This window comes from Peromyscus eremicus, chromosome 11 (assembly GCF_949786415.1).
Source record: "Peromyscus eremicus chromosome 11, PerEre_H2_v1, whole genome shotgun sequence".
Lineage (NCBI taxonomy): Eukaryota > Metazoa > Chordata > Mammalia > Rodentia > Cricetidae > Peromyscus > Peromyscus eremicus.
The window spans coordinates 59,298,826-59,316,504 of NC_081427.1; the positions used below are offsets into that span (position 1 = coordinate 59,298,826).

Sequence of the window (17,679 nt, forward strand, 5' to 3'; positions counted from 1 at the left end):
TGTATACGCCTTGTATGGTTTTATGTACCACTTAACAATAAATTTACATTAGAAAAAGAGGGTAGAGGGTGTATCTCAGTGGTAGAGCTCCTGCCTAGAATATGCAAGCCCTGTACCACATAATACAAAATGCCAGATTGATCCCCAAAACACACAAAACCACAAAAACAGTGTTTACAGAAGAAGTAAATGCAAAAATTGCAACTGTGTTTCTAAAAGACGTAAGTATTTAAAACATGCTCTGTGAGAAAAAACTTTTAGTTTAAATGTGTTTTCAAAAACATAACTTCAAAATATCTTTGATTTTCATATTGTTTAATTTTAATGGCTAAATGTATTTCTAGCTCAGAAAATTTTCTGTCAGTAACCACCATTTTAAAGCTTGTTTCTTTAGTTGCAATGCCAGAGAATACCACGAGGGGGCATGCAAAACTGTTATTTCCCGGACTGTTCTGAAATCACTGAATCAGACTGTCAGAGTTCAAAGTGACCCAGAGGTCATCAAATCCACACTTCATACATTTGGACATGAAAACTGGACTCAGAGAGAAACCTAATTTGTCTAGTATCACATCCATCCATAAATAGGGACAGAGCAGAGGTTGGGCATGAAGCTCCCCGTGGAGAGAGTATAGGGGCTCTGGGCTCAGATCCCACCAACACACACACACATACACACACACACACACACACACACACACACACACACACACACACACACACGGGGGGGGGGGGAGGAGAGAGAGAGAGAGAGCAGAGGTATCCTTGAAGTCAAGCTTCTTTCTCTTGTCTAGCAACCATTCCGTCCCTTTTCAATGGCATCCTTTGTCAAATGTTGGCCATCTTTGATAAACATCGCATCCTTCCAGCCTTTGCATCACAGGTAGAAATCAGGAAACTTGGGTGAAGTGTCTTGAATGTCCTCCTGGAATAATAGATGTTAAGTAGTGTTCTAGCATCAAAATGGCACAATGGCATGTACTCTTTTTATTGAATCAGTATTCAGCAGCAAGGAAATCATCACTGTGATCATCAAATGCACGTTCTGGGAACACTGTAGTTTGCATTGCTTTGCTTTTGAAGTTCCTTTCCCTAGTATCTACAGTAGACAAGCCAACACTGTGTATGCTGATGTTGTATGACCTGCTTTGACTCACTGTAGAAAGGATGGATCAAGTGATGTGGCATATGCATTGTCTCATAAATTAATACATTTTGTGGCTAGAACATCTAAAAAAATCTCACTAATTTTCAAATATATACTATATTACTAATTGTAGTTACCATAATGTACAGCGGCTCCCATACTTATTCCTTCTGTCTAATTGAAAAACTATTTTGATAAGAACTATTTAGACTCTAGAACTTGTCCATACACACACCAAGAGCCATGCATAGAAATGTTTATAGCCGTATTGTTCATAAAGAGACAACTGACCACAGTTTAAATATTCACCAGCCGTAGAGTGGGCAGCTGAACATGGTCTACTCACAGTGCTGAATACTATGGAATAGGAAGGCTAAATGAATTGCACTTTTGTGTATCAGTGGTTGAAAAACTAACATGACGAACAAGTTACACATAATCCCACTCACATAAATTGCAAAACCAGGAAGAACTAGGTAGCAGTTACATAGGAGTACCTGTATATAATAAAGCAATTGGAAATAAAGAATGATTAAGTTTTACGGTATTAGTTCCCCAGAAAGGAAGGAAAGGGCACCAAGTAGGGGCATAAAAGAAACGTGTAAGGTCCTGATAGTATTATTTTATAGCTCTTAAGATACACAATAGAAACTTTAAAAAATATTATTTTTGTTCTCATTTAAATGGGGGGGGGGGGAAGAGAGCCCTGTTGGACTACGGGAGAGCTATAAATAAAAGTTCAAAAGGCAGAGGCACTGGAAGGAGCATTCCATTGTGCTATCTCCCCTCCCCCTCCCAGGTTTAGGCTTAACAAGCTTGATTCAGTTCTGAGAGCGGAGGGAAGAGGAGCAGAGGCTTGGGGAGCAGCTTTGAATCAAATGGGAGGGTAAGCTTTTGATTCTCGATGGTATTGGGCTGGGAGATGTCTGACCAGCGGCGGCAAGGCCGGGGCTTTCCCTGAGAGTGTATGCAGGAGCACAGGATGCTTTGAGGGTTTGGCAGCACCATAGCTGGAGTGAACTTGCTCCGTAGCTAGAAAGAGCAAAGCTGCTTTCTCTCACCCCCAGGCGAGTCAAGTTCATTTACTGAACCAGTTACATGCAGTTAGCCAGAAAAGCTCTGGCGGGGTCCTTTTCGGAGTGCGAATTTGCAAAACTTCCTTATAACGGCCATGGCTGTTTTATTCCTGAAATTATAGTGGAGAATGAAGAATTCTTTTAAGATTTAGGCCCCAGGAGAACTCTCATAGATTCTCATTCCCCTCCCCAACTTCTCCCCTTCCCCTTCTTCCTCCCTCTGTCCTTTCTTCCTTCCCCGTTCTCTTCCAATTAAAAGCTAGCAACTATTTTCTCAAACCAATTGGGTGATTCACTTTCCCATATCCGAAGTGCAAGCTTAGCATTCATTAAGCAGAGATACTGTATCACCGGGATAATATATGCATTGAAATGACACCAAGACTTAAGTCAAAGATAAAGTATGCAATCAACTCAGGCTGCTGGGAGTTTGGTGACGGAAGGAAGGTATCTTGGCAGGGATCTAAACACTTTTTGCTTGTTGTCAAGGGGACTTCTGTATGAAATGAGGAACCATTTGTCCCCAAGAGAGGTGAACGGCTTAAGACTGTAGATTTGAAACACTGCTCTAATTTCTAGAAACAATACTTTGGTCCTTAAGTACTCATAACACAGTCTCAGCATTTAGTGACTCACCGCTTTTTGTCAGTCAGCAAAATTCTCTCATAGAATGTTGTCAGATCATCAGCCACGGCGACAAACCACCTACCCACCAGCTCTGTTCTTCAACAGTAGTTTTCTTCACTGCCTGTTTGTTTGGAGGGGAGGGGGAGAGGCCAGTGGCTCCCATGATTTGTAGCATCTGCTTCGTCTCCAAAGCGTGGCTTGTTTAAATATCAGTTCTGGTGTTCAGAAGGCACCCGAGAAGTTTCGCAAATAGATCAATATCCTTTTCTTCAAATATAATCAAAGAAACGACTTCTCCCTGGGATCCGTCTCAGTTGTGTAGAGGGGGGTGGGGCTTTAGCGGGGACACCTGCCATGCCAGCGGTGATTCGAACACCCACTCTAAGGGGAGCTTCCTTCGCTCATCACCTAGCTTGGCTTTTTCCAAAGCCGACCCTGCACTCTGAGCCCTAACGAGCAGGCAGACTTGCAGGTCAACAAGTTTGATTTTCCCGAATTTTCTGCACGATGCTACTTTCAGATGTCTACACGGCAAATCTCGTGCCTTTGAGGCTCCCATTCTTACAATCCAAGCCTCAGGAAACTTTGCTCTGCAGTGTCTCACCTTCCAATAAATCACCAAGTCCCCAGGTCACAAGTCATTTACTCAGCATGGAAACGTGAGAGCCTCACATGTGGGGAATTTCTCTGGGGAAACTGTCGAGCTCCCGAGAAGCCAAAGGCCCGGTAAGTGTGTGGGCCTTCACAAAGGTTTCACATGGCACCAAGTGTAGTTCCAGCACAGAGGAGGTAAAGGAAACATTTCCTGGTGTCTGCTTTCAGGGGGGGGGGGGGGGGTTGGCGGCAGGGGTGCTGTAGCCCTTGGGGCCTCAGAGAACAATGAAGCCTTTGAGGGGTGTAAAAGACAACCGTCAGGAGAGAAAATGAAAAGGTGGAAAGTGATCAGATTAAGTGAAAGGTGGAAAAGAGCCAAGAGGAACTCTGGAGAGTGGGGTGAGAAGAGAGGAAAGGGGAAGGAGGAAGAGGGAGATGGGAAGTCAGATTGACAAGGAAGAGGAGACAGCTGGGAGAAACAGATAAGAGAAGTCTGTGTGGAAGCCTGGAGCCTTTGAGTGTCACATAGACTGGGGAGGACCTATAGCCCGATTTTAACTAGTAAAAAAATCCCACATCTACTGTACAGAGCCTTTGAACTTTCTTACCCTGTAACGTTCATTTTCCCTGGTGTGTTTGATTGTTTGGGCCTATCATTTAATTTTTTGAATATATTTTAATTACTTTTCTCATTGCTGTGATAAAATCTTCAACAAAAAGCACAGCTCATTAGCGGAAGACCTTTGTGCTCACAATTTTGAGGACATTGTCCATTAAAGGCCATCAGGAGTCTGCAGCCAGGAGGCAGAGACCCTCGACGCTGCCTGTCGGCTCCCTCTCCCATTTTTATTCAGTGCCCCCCACACTCAGAGTGGGGCTTCCCTTTTCAGTTACGCCTTTCCGGAAGTGCCCTCAGACACACCCATAGGCGCACTTCCGTTGTGTTTCTACCCCGAGTAAGACTGACAATGAAGACTCACTGTCGTAGAAGGGGATGTGATTGTCCTGTCAGGTTAAAAGAAAACTATGTCCATTGGGATAAAGCAAATAAGGCATTTAGCCTATACCTGACGAGACATAACTGCTCAGTAAACCAGCGTTCCCTTCCTGTGAAGCAGTACAAGTGTTGTCATGGCAGAAAAAGATCAGGAGAAAACAACCACCACCACAACAAATGGATAGAGCTATAAATGATAGTTTCTTGCTTTATGGGTTCTAACGTCTTCACTGCTTTTTTCTGGGGGGAGGGGAATACTCAAGTCTGCTAACAGGTAGTCTACACTGAGCTGTGCCTCACACCCCGCCACTTCTTTTTACAGGACTGTCAGTTAGCAACAGTATTAGCTGATCGGATTTTTCCTCTCTTGCTTCTTGTATTAGAAAAGGGAGTATTAACATAAAATAATGGCTCTGCTTTGAAAGGAAACCAGAGTATAGTTTATTCTGAATCGAATATGAATGATCATAACTCGAGAACATGGATTCGAGGTACCTGAATGAACTACTCCATGTGGAGGAGTTACATGAATTTTTAAGGTCACAGAACAAAAGAGAGACATAATACTATGACGTTGGTGGGATCATCAGATAAGCAGGAAAGAGGGGAGGGGGGAACCGGGTGTTAAGACTTTACAGTGGAGGTAGAGGTCGGTTAAGCTCAGCAATGCTGTCAACAAATGCATCTGTTACTTGGAAGAATGCCGGAGCAGATACAAAAGTTACATGATTGGCTATGGAAGGGCCTGAAGCAATTCAAGAGGATTTTGGCTCTTTACATACACTATTCCATCTCTCCGCAATCATGGTGTTCGAGTCGGCCAAGGTCAAACACTCCGTGGGATCTTTAATAGGGATGCAGTTTCTTCAGAGAACCCCCAGCCCCCAGCAGTATTCATCTGGCTTTGTGAGCAGCAAGACAGAGAGAGTCACTCTCCCAGGATCATTTGTGTTGGGCTTTGCTCTCCAGGATCTGGCAGCACTTCCCAGGTTGGAGGGCGACAACTGGGTATGCATTTTGAAATGCTCATCAGATGCAGGTGTGTAGACTAGACTTAGCAGCCTGCAGCTCGGCTCTAGGCTGGAGCACTAACTGTGTCTCCCGCGATTGCTAAAACTGGCTGCATAGGAGGAGAGCAGGCCCACACAGCGGCATGTATGGTTCTGTTTTTGTCACTGCTGTGGAGGAAAAGGAGAATGCCTTTCTGGGGAAGTGATGATTGCTCCTGAAAATAAGTAATAATAAGTAAGAGGAGACCAAGGACTCAATGGAAGCTTTGAGTATGCTTCCATGAAGGGAAAATGGGGTCTAGAGGAAGGACGTGCAATTAACTATGGAGGCAAAAAAAGGGATCAGTCATGAAGTAAGAGTCCTGGGAGGATCAGAAGGGAGTCACTGCTGGGATGGAACTGGCCTTGGGCAGGAAGAAGGATAATGCGTTCTTAGGATAGCATGCAGTCTCTTAGCCTGCCTTCTGTCAACCTGAACATTTTATAATAAAGAATGAACATTTATTGAATTCGTGTTCTGGAGGTCCAAGGTAGAGGAACTGTGGCTAGTAATTGTTGCTTTATTTTTGGAGAGAACTCCGCATGGAGTCCTCAGGTAGAATCATATGGTGACGCTCCACCACTGAGTTACATCCCTGACCCTTTTCGTCTTCTTCTTTTATTATTAAATTTTTTCATTTATTTTGCATACCAACCACAGTTTCCCCTCCCTCCTCTCTTCTTGTTCCCTCCCCCCATCTCCCCCACCTCCCATCTACCCTCTCCTCATCCACATCTCCTCTGTTCAGAAAGGGACAGGCCTCCCATGGGAGTCAACAAAGCATGGCATAGCCGGGGTCATCCTTGTGGATTTCTGGGAGTTTCCCTGGCATCAGGTTTCTCCCTAACCCCAAAATGGCCCCCTCTATCGAGATATCTCTTTCATTACTCTCCCACTCCGTCCCACCCCCAACTTGACCTTCCCTACCCCTCATTTTCTAGTCCCCTCACCACCACCCCTGCCCCCAGTTTACCCAGATCTCATCTATTTCCCCTTCCCAAGGAAATCCATGGGTCCTTCTTGTTAGCTAGCTTCTCTGGGGCTTTGGATTGTAGCCTGGTTATCCTTTGCTTTACATCTAATATCTACTTATGAGTGAGTAAATACAATGTTTGTCTTTCTGGATCTGGGTTACCTCACTCAAGATGATTTTTTTCTAGTTCTATCCATTTGCCTGCAAATTTCATGATGTCTTTTTTTTTTTAACCGCTAAGTAATACTCCATTGTGTAAATGTACCACATTTTCTTTATCCATTCTTCAGTTAAGGGGCATCTATGCTGTTTCCAGGTTCTGGCTATTACAAATAATGCTGCTATGAACATAGTTGAGCAAGTGTCCTTGTGGTATGATTGAGCATCCTTTGGGTATATGCCCAAGAGTGGTACAGCTGGGTCTTGAGGTAGATTGATTCCCAATTTTCTGAGAAGTTACCATACTAATTTCCAAAGTGGCTGTCCAAGTTTGCACTCCCACAAGGAGTGGAGGAATGTTCCTCCTGCTCCACATCTTCTCCAACATACACTGTCATTAGCATTTTTTATCTTAGCCATTCTGGCAGGTGTAAAATGGTATCTCAGAGTCATTTTGATTTGCATTTCCCTGATAGCTAAGGATGTTGAACAATCTTTAAGTGTTTCTCAGCCATTTGAGATTCTTCTGTTGAGAATTAATTGTTTAAATCTATACATTATTTTTCAGTTGGATTATTTGGTATTTTGATGTCTAGTTTCTTAAGTTCTTTATGTATTTTGGAGATTAGCCCTCTGTCAGATGTGGGGTAGGTGAAGATCTTTTCCCATTCTGTAGGCTGCCATTTTGTCTTACTGACCGTGTCTTTTGCCTTACAGAGGCTTCTCAGTTTCAAGAGGTCCCATTTATTAATTGTCGATCTCAGTGTCTGTGCTAGTGGTGTTATATTTAGGAAGAGGTCTCCTGTGCCAATGCATTCAAGGCTATTCCCCACTTTCTTGTCTATTGGGTCCATTGTATCTGGATTTATGTTGAAGTCTTTGACCCACTTGGACTTGAGTTTTGTGTAGGGCAATAGATAGGAATCTATTTGCATTCTTCTACATATGAATATCCAGTTATGCCAGCACCTTTTGTTGAAGATGCTTTCTTTTTTTTTTCATTGTATAATTTTGGCTTCTTTGTCAAAAATCAGGTGTTCATAGGTATGTGGATTTACTTCAGGGTCTTCGATTCAATTGCGTTGATCCACTTGACTGTTTTCATGCCAACACCAAGCTGTTTTTATTACTATAGCTCTATAGTAGAGCATAAAGTCAGGGATGGTGATACTTCTGGAAGTTCCCTTATTATACAGGATTGTTGTAGCTCTCCTGGGTTTTTTGTTTTTCCATATGAAGTTGAATATTGTTCTTTCAAGATCTGTGAAAAGTTGTGTTGGAATTTTGATGGGGATTGCAATGAATCTGTCCTCTTCATCTTCATACAGGTCCATTAATACTGTCATGAAAGTATCACCCTTTCTCCCAAAGGCCCTGCTCCAAATGCCTTTATCAGTTGTCTTTAGGGATTAAGTATCAAAGGAACACACCCAAATCCTAATGGAAGGAGAGGGTGGGAGACAGGAGTGTGTTTATAGATGAGGGCTGACTGTAGCGATATTCATACGATCATCTCATGTTCTCTGTGACAGGAGAATAAGTGGCTTCTGAGTGCCAGTGAGGAGAGGGCTTAAGGGAAGTGGTAAACGGACTGAAGTGGCCCTCAGGGGAACCAGGGGAGCCTGTCGGCGCAGTCTGGCTTTGTTCCAGAGGCTCCTGGAAATCCTGAGGGAATTCACTTAATTATTGCATTTTATAAGAGACTCGGTAATGACACATTAGCCAAATGAGCACTCTACCAAATGAGGACCTGCAGAGGGGATGTTTCTCATTACATGTGTACCTCTAACACAAAATAAGTAATACACTTACGCATGCCTGCTTCTATCAAACCCTTAAAGGAGCCTGGCAAAAGTGAGAAAATTTGGCAATACCAATCATAAATGTCAGTATAGGAAAATGGACTCTCAGATCTTGCTGGGAGAAGTGTGAATTGAAGTGTGAAAAGAATTTTGCAAAATTTTGTAAAGTTTAAACTGCCATAATCTGTAACCTGTATATACCATAATGTAGATATAGACCTACAAAGATTATTTTCCCTCCCTCCCTCCCTCCCTCCCTCCCTCCCTCCCTCCCTCCCTCACCATTTGAGATTGGGCTTCACTATTCCAGACTGGCTTTGAATTTCTAATCTCCCAAGTGCTGCATTACAGTCACATGCTACGGCCCCTGGTTTGTGTGGTCTGGGAATCAAATCCAATACTTCACACCAGCTAAGCAAGCACTCTGTACAACAAGCTACAACTCCAACCTCTGAAGACTGTTTTGCGGGCCACAGATAGAGAATGCTATGATAGTGGCCCCCCTATAGCTGGTCTAAAAATCAGTTTAGTAGACTTCAGTTAGCAATCTGAAATAATATAGACTAAATTAAACAAGATACAGGAAGACATATCTTTCCTCTCATACGTGGAAACTGAAATTAAAACAAAAATGACCTAAAAGTAATTAAGGGACTACTTGGTAAGAGTAGTGGGGGAGGGTAGATAAAATCAAATTTTGATATATCTATGTATGGAGATGTCATAATGAAACCCACTAATATGTATAATTAAAATGCACTTCTAATTATAATTTAATAGTGGTAACAAAATGTTTTTTCCTAAAGAAAAATATCAATCAGTTTTTATATGTTCTAGTTTCAAAAATGATGTGTCAGGGTGAGTAAATTGGCTTAGCAGGTAAAGGCGCTTGCTGCTCCACCTGATGACCTGAGCTTAGCCCTGGGGGTCCACACTGGGGGAGAAGAAAGCTGATTTCTATAAGTTGTCCTCTGACCTCCACATGCACACCATGACAGACATGCACGGACACAGAGACATACATGCACAAAATACAGAAATGTAATTAAAAAAATTTAAACAACCTGTCAAATGCAGTTTCAGTTGTTATAAATCTAACCTTTATGTTTTTCTACTTTTCTTTTATTGAAAATAGATTTTTTTCCCCTGCAATATATTCTGATTAAGGCTTTCCTTCCTCTATCTCTACCGAGATCCTACCCCCGCCCCCATCCTAATCCACAACAGAGATCCTACCCCCGCCCCCATCCTAATCCACAACAGAGATCCTACCCCCGCCCCATCCTAATCCACAACAGAGATCCTACCCCCGCCCCATCCTAATCCACAACAGAGATCCTACCCCCGCCCCCATCCTAATCCACAACAGAGATCCTACCCCCGCCCCCATCCTAATCCACAACAGAGATCCTACCCCCGCCCCCATCCTAATCCACAACCTTTCTGTCTCTCATTAGAAAACAAATGGGCATCTAAAAGCAATAACAAAATAAAGCAAAACAAAGTGGAACAGAGCAAAACAAACAAACAGAAAAAGAACCAATGAAAAAAGCATAAGAAACATATATAGATGCAGAGACACACACATTCACACATTCAAGAATCTCATAAAAACATGAACCCAGAAGCCGTAATGAAAAGGACTTGTCAGGTAATAAATAAATAAATTACAACAATAATTTTTAATATAAATACATAAATAAATGCCCCGCCTAAGCATTATGACAAAGAACCTCCAAAGATGCCATTGAGTTCTTTTTTTTTTTTTAATTTTCCGGAGCTGAGGACCGAACCCAGGGCCTCGTGCTTTCTAGGCAAGCGCTCTACCACTGAGCTAAATCCCCAACCCTGATATTGAGTTCTTTCTGTGTTAGCCATCTACTACTGTGCATGGGCCTATCCTTAAGAGTGGCTTTTGTAGCCGGGCGGTGGTAGCGCACGCCTTTAATCCCAGCACTTGGGAGGCAGAGCCAGGCGGATCTCTGTGAGTTCGAGGCCAGCCTGGTCTCCAAAGCGAGTTCCAGGAAAGGCGCAAAGCTACACAGAGAAACCTTGTCTCGAAAAACCAAAAAAAAAAAAAAAAAAAAAAAAAAAAAGAGTGGCTTTTGTATCCCAAGTGAGATGCCTTTAAAAAGTAGAACTTGGGGTTGGGGATTTAGCTTAGTGGTAGAGCGCTTGCCTAGCAAGCATAAGGCCCTGGGTTTGGTCCTCAGCTCTGAAAAAAAAAAAGTAGAACTTAAAATGACATGGACGAAAAATAGGTAGCATCACAGGCTACTCATTAGGATAGATAACTACTTGTCTCAGAAAACTTAGGCTTCAGGAACAGACTTTTGACTAATCTCAGTCACTGTGAGAAAGAGCTTCCTGTGGGCCAGGGTCAAATTATCTGAGAAACACAGCTGTAGAGAAACTCATGCATATGTGCCCAAGGTGACACCATCAAAAGTGTTCATTGAAGATTTGTCTATAACATTGATTTGTCATTTAAGGGACAATCTTCAGCAGTAGGGGAATTAAAAGTGACCTACTGTGATGGCTATAATTGGTTGTCAACCTGACTGTATCTGGATTTAACTAAAATCCAAAAATGGAGGGCACACCTGTGAGGGATTTTTTTTTGGCTAATCTGGACCTTTGAGGTATGAAGACACAAGCCTTTAATCTGTATCTTGAGGAGGGAAGACACGGACCTCTAATCTGGGCCATGCCTTTTGCTGGAAGCCTGTGTGAGGACATGGAAGGAGGAACCTTTGCTCTTTGCCTGCTTGCCTTTACCTTGCTAGCAAGTCCATTCCTTCACTGGCATTAGGGCTCACTTCTTGGGGATTCCAGCGTCTACTAAAGACCAACTGAGACATCCAGGCTTGTGGACTGAACACCACTGGATTCTTGGACTTTCCTTTCACCAGCAGCCATTGTTGTATTGGCTAGACTGTGGCCTGTAAGTCATTTTAATGAACCCCTTTTCATGTATACAGAAAGAGACTCATTCTATAAGTTCTGTTACTCTAGAGAACCCTGAATACTATACCTGCTTATACAGGACATTATTGAACCAAAGCAACAATGAGTAGAAAAGGTAGGTTTTATGATGTGTAGATCATATATGAAAAAGTAAACATCTATGAAAACACTGAACATTGTTTTCAGAATACTTGTATATGGGAAAGAATTTTTAAAAGACTTGGAAGATGCATCACACACTTTGATAGTTTCTGGTGAGTAGGAAAGGTGTAGGACTAAACATCTGAGCAAAGAGTCTATTTCTATTGTGTGGTTTTGAAAATGTCTTTTGATTGGGCAGTGAGTACTAAGTGGTAGCTGGGAAAAATAAGTTCTGACACTTTATCACACAATGGGTTGACCACAAATAATGATAATGTAGCTAATATAGTGTATTTTAAAAACCAGAGAAAGAATTTTGAATGTTATTACCACAAAGAAATAATAGTATTTGAGGAAATAAAAGTTTGCTTTGATTTGAACATCTAATATATCTATATCTATATCTATATCTATATCTATATCTATATCTATATGGAACTACCACATGGCATCTCACACACACACACACACACACACACGCACACACACGAGTTAGTTTATGTTAATTAAAAACTATATTTAAAAAGTAAGCTATTTTAAAATTAGTTTTTAAGAAGGATGGAATAGAGGAATAATTGCTAATTTGAGACAGTGAATACACAACTGTTTGTGGTTTTCATCCTTGTGCTTTTTGTGGCCATAAAGACATACTCTGGTGTGGTATCACACACCTGTAATCCCAGTACTCAGGAGGCTGAGGCAGGGGAACACTGGCTTGTGGATAGTGCAGCACACACTAGGGTAACAGGTTTTCCTTGCCAACTGCCTCAGTTCGGCTGTGATATATCATTCATGCTCTGATATTCTCCCCTTAAGTAGTGGAGCTTGGCTTTCTCCTAGCAAAGATAATCTGGAGGATACTCACAGGGTTAGGAGGGGGTAGCTTCTGTCTTGGCTCTTTCTCACCATTTTCTCTTCTTCATGCTTTCTTTCGCTCTAGTTCTTCAACCAGGAGAGCAGCCTGTAATACGAATCTTAAGTGGTCTTATTAGTAAAAAACTCAGAGACAGCTATTGGGGTAAATTCTGAAAGATCAGAGAGAGAGAACAAGCCACAGCTAACCTCACCTCGTCAACTCCTCAGCTGATCCTGTTTCCTCAAACTGGAAGCCTCTGAGTCCTCATCCAAATGGATCTCAGCTGAACTGCTGTTAAAAGCCTAAAAGCTTAACAAGACTCTAGTTCATGGTCCTCACGACTTATATACTTTTCTGCTTCCTGCCATCACTTCCTGAGATTAAAGGCGTGTGTCTTTCCCAAGCAAGACATGAGATCTCAAATCCTGGGATTAAAAGTGTGTGCTACCATGCCTGGCTCTGTTTCCAGTGTGGCCTTGAAGTTACAGAGATCCAGATGGATCCTATCCAGAGTGATAGGATTAAAGGTGTATATGCCACCATTTTCTGGCCTCTATGTCTATTTAGTGGCTGTTCTGTTCTCTGACCCCAGATACGTTTATTAGGGTGCACAATATATTGGGGGATACAATATCACCACAGCAGCCTCCAAGAACCTTGCATTTTTTCAAGTCCTGTCTGATGGGAGCTTGCAATTTATGCCAGCAGCAGGAACAAGCTCAATGAATGGATTCTTCAATTGCTTTAGACAACAGCACCTTAATCTTCAGACAATTACACTATAGCTTCATGAGGAACGCTAAGGTAGAACCACTGTTGTGAGGTCCCCAACTCTCAGAACGCACATGGGACAAGGAATGCTCATATTCACAGCAGTACATTTGGGAGTTATTGGTTGAATAGCATTAGATAACTAATACAAACTTTTCTTTGATATTCAATTTTTTTTCTCAAAAAGGAAAAGACCTCTAGATTTTTAGTAATAATAATAAAAATGCCTTAAGAGTTAGGGAAACTATCTTAGTTACTTTTCTATGGCTGTGATAATACACCATGGCCAAGGCAACTTATAGAAGAGAGAGTTTATTGTAGGCTTACAGTTTCAAGGGGTTAGAGTCCATAATCATCATGGCAGGGAGCATGGCAGCAGGAAGGATGGCGTGGCACTGGATCCATGGCTGAGGGCTCACATCTTGAGACAAAAGCATGGGCAGAGACAGTTAACTGGAGTGGCACAGGCTTTTTGAAATCTCAAAGCCTACCCCCAGTGACACACCTTCTCTGACAAGGCCATCCTTTCTAATCCTTCCCAAACAGTTCCACCAGCTGGGGACCAAGTATTGAAACGTAGGAGCCTATGGGGGCCGTTCTCATTCAAACCATCACAGCAGGCTAAGCTGCTTGAAACCTGATTTTAATCCCCAGGGCCACATGGTAGAAAGACAGAACTGACTCCCACAAGCTCTGACCTCCACATGTGCATCATGGCACATGCTTGCCCACACAAACGAAAGTGTGCTTGTGCATTCGCACACACCCAATAAATGTTTGTTTTAAAAAACAATGAGCCGGGCGGTGGTGGCACATGCCTTTAATCCCAGCACTCAGGAGGCAGAGCCAGGTGGATCTCTGTGAGTTCGAGGCCAGCCTGGGCTACCAAGTGAGTCCCAGGAAAGGTGCAAAGCTACACAGAGAAACCCTGTCTCGAAAAACCAAAAAAGAAAAAAAAAAAAGAAAAACCATTATTTTTTAAAACCTTTAGAGTAAAATACAATTAAAAGCAGAGGTTTCCCTCAAATATTAGCAGAAAGATGAGGCTAAGCTGAGCGGTGGTGGCGCACGCCTTTAATCCCAGCACTCGGGAGGCAGAGGCAGGCGGATCTCTGTGAGTTCGAGGCCAGCCTGGGCTACCAAGTGAGTTTCAGGAAAGGCGCAAAGCTACACAGAGAAACCCTGTCTCGGAAAACCAAAAAAAAAAAAAAAAAAAAAAAAAAAAGAAAGATGAGGCTGCTTCGGGTTTGCTGTGACAATCAGAGTCACTAAGTGCAACAATAACAGTGCCTGGCCATTTAAGCACCTCCTTGGTAGGAGAATATTATTTTAAGGTGTGTTACTTTTTTTTTAATGTTGCATTTGTTTAACTCTGTGACGCTGTGTTACTGTGCCTGTTTAAAACACTTCATGGTTTAATAAAGAACTGCCCAACAGCAAGGCAGGAGAAAGGATAGGCAGGGCTGGCAGACAGAGAGTATAAACAGAAGGAGAAAACTGGGAAGAGGGACTGGAGGTCTAAGATCAAGGAGTCAGAGAAGGAGGAGGAGGAGGACTGCAGGGGCCAGCCACCCAGCTACACAGAGAGCCACAGAGAAGAAACAAAGAAAGGTATTTAGGAATAGAAAGGGAAAAGCCCGATGCAAAAGGTAGACAGGATAATTTAAAATTAAGAAAAGCTGGCTAGAAATTAAGCCAAGCTAAGACCGGGCATTCATAAGTTAATACTGGGCCTCCGTGTGTGAATTTATTTGGGAGCTGGGTGGTAGGCCCCCAAAAAAGAGTAAAAACAAACAACACTCCTCTATTATTATTATTATTATTATTATTAATTATTATTACTATTATTTTGTTTTTTTTTGAGACAAGGTTTCTCTGTATCCTTAGCTATCCTGGAACTCATTCTAGACCAGGCTGGCCTCAAACTCACAGAGATCCACCTGCCTCTGCCTCCCAAGTGCTGGGATTAAAGGTGTGTGCCACCACCGCCCAACTGGCTCACATGAGCACTTTCTACACGTAAATGTCATTGTTGTTGTCCCTTGAGTAGCAGGGTCTTTAAAGCTCTAATTCAGTCTCTGCACTTTGCAAGAAAGGAAAGTGGAGGTCCAGAGAAGGAGTAAATTTTAGGTCAAGACCTCAGAGCTACTTCCTCTCTGAAATGTTATTTCCATGAGAATAGTTTTCGTTCCATTTATCTTGTTACAGCTGTTGAATATCACATTTTTCAAGGGTCTCTTTTGAGTTTCTTGTATATAATACCTCACATTTTAACCTTTAAAATATTTTTATTTCTATTCTATAAGAAGCTAGAAGCTTACCACTTGTACACAGAACTGTTCAGCAGTAAAGCAAGAATTCCAGATCTGAGGTTTTCGTAACAATATTAGTTATGGAAGCACCTTAAGCAATTGGGGGTATTTCTTGATTGCTTTGATTAACATAAATGTGTAGACTTTTCTGCCTGTAGCCTTTATAAGAGCCTAGAGCAGACAGTTTCTGTGGATTTGGTGTAATTTGTATGTGGAATATGCTGTATATGTTAAAGTTTTGGTCATCAGGGTGGCACCACTAGACAGTGGTAAAGCCTTTAGGAAGTGGGGCCTTAGAGCAGGCTCTTAGCTCATTGCAGAATGTCCCCTGGCCTGTCTTCTTTCTCTTGGCTTCCTGGCTCATGATGTAAGTGGTTTGTTCACCACACGCTTCTGTCATGATCTGCTGCCTTTGCTAGAGCCAACAGTGGAGCTGCCCAATCTTGGACTGAATCTCCAGATCCCTGGGCCAAATTTTGTTTAATAAGTTAACTATTGCAAGTGTTTCATTCTAACAACAAAGACTGACCAATACATTACCTTCCTTTCTTCAGTGCTGGGATCACAGGTATTCTGCATTATCATAAGCCACTTCCACGTTTTTCTTAGGATAATCAAAAGTGAGATCCTGAGCCTACCCTTCCAAAGACTTATTTCCATATAACACGTTGGTTTATTTAATTTCAATTCCATGTTAGATATTCAAAGTTCCAGTCAACCATTAAAATTTGCCTGCCATTTAATGGGATTTAGCAGACAACAAGGAGGCTAAGGAGATACTCCTATTAAAGCTAATGGGAGGTGGCTATGACTCAGTGGTAGTGTTTGCCCTTGCTATGCATGTGTTGGGTAGGTCCTTTGATCCCTGGCAACCCCGGAGGAGGAGGAGGAGGAGGAGGAGGAGGAGGAGGAGGAGGAGGAGGAAGAGGAGGAGGAGAGAAATAAAACCTGAACAAGAAACAAAATATACATATACACAGAAATCAAATGCACTAAACACGTGCATAAAACAACCATGACGCATTATTTGTCATTTGATATTCACAAACTCACAGACTTGGATAGTCCCCCCCCCTTTTTTTTTTAAACAAGGGAAATAACAGGATTTCAGAGACTTAGTAACCTGCTTAAAGTTTCACAGAGTAGTTGTAGTGGGTAGCCATTCCAGCTTTGTTCTGGAAGTTCCAACCCCCATTGAGACTTCGGCAACTGTCACGCCTACAAGGCGGGGCCAACGGAGGCGCCTGGGGACCCGAGATCTGGATCGGCGAACACTCTCTTGGTTCCAGGACCCTGGATGGTGGAGGTGGACAAAGCAGAGCTCCAGAGAACACCGCTGGACTGTGATACACCTTCCCCAGACCCCGCGACCTACCTATCCCTTAATTTGTAAGTTACGCCATTAAATAAATCTCCTTTTAACTACGTGGAGTGGCCTAAATAATTTCACCAATAAGTAGTAGTGACAGGGTTAATACTACAACTTGAGTCTTCCTGAATGCCCTTTGCTGAGCATATAATATTCCCTGATAATTGCACATTTGGATCATAGCCAATAAGAAACACTCCCAACACATGCAAAAAACTATGCACAAAAGTGTGCATTGTATCTTTATTTACAATGGTAAAGCTTGGAGACAACCTAAATATCCCAGTGTAGACATCTGACATAAGTTATGACTAAGCAACTATACGAAATCACATATGTACATGTGTATGTATATAGTAACAAGGAAAATAGCTAGATATATTCAGTTTTAATGGGGAAAGCAATCATGGGAAACTAGTTTTTAAGTTATTTTGTTGGGGGTACACATATCAAGGTGTGCATGTGGAGGTCAGAGGACAACTTTGTGGAGTCGGCTCCCCTCCCCCTTTATATGGGTCACTACACAGGATTGAATTCAGGCTGTTAGGCTTGCATTGTTGAGTGGCAAGTGCCTCTAGCTCCTGAGCCATCTCGCTGACCCTTGAGACTAGTGTTTGGACTGAGTTTTGCACTAGGCCTCAACTGACCAGACCAAACCAATATGGCGTCCCTCAAGCCAAATTCTACATTCAATTTGATTCAATGCAAACTTTTAGGAAACAGATCCCAAAGCTGCGGATTGCAGGCTGAGTCCATGGTCACTGCTTTAATGCTTAAATGTAACCTGCCACCTGGTATTAACTGACTAACTTGAGAGTATGTGTTTGTGTGAGGGCTC

General features: G+C 42.5%; 1 protein-coding gene across 1 annotated transcript in view; it reads left to right on the top strand.

Moving 5' to 3' along the window:
- The first annotated feature begins 5,245 nt into the window (after nt 1-5,245).
- LOC131921567 (cardiomyopathy-associated protein 5-like) overlaps nt 5,246-17,679 on the top strand; it is a 22,878-nt gene continuing 10,444 nt past the window's right edge. Inside the window, exon 1 of the mRNA XM_059276302.1 lies at nt 5,246-5,430. Coding sequence (XP_059132285.1) covers nt 5,246-5,430 — 185 coding nt within the window. The remainder of the gene's footprint in view (nt 5,431-17,679) is intronic.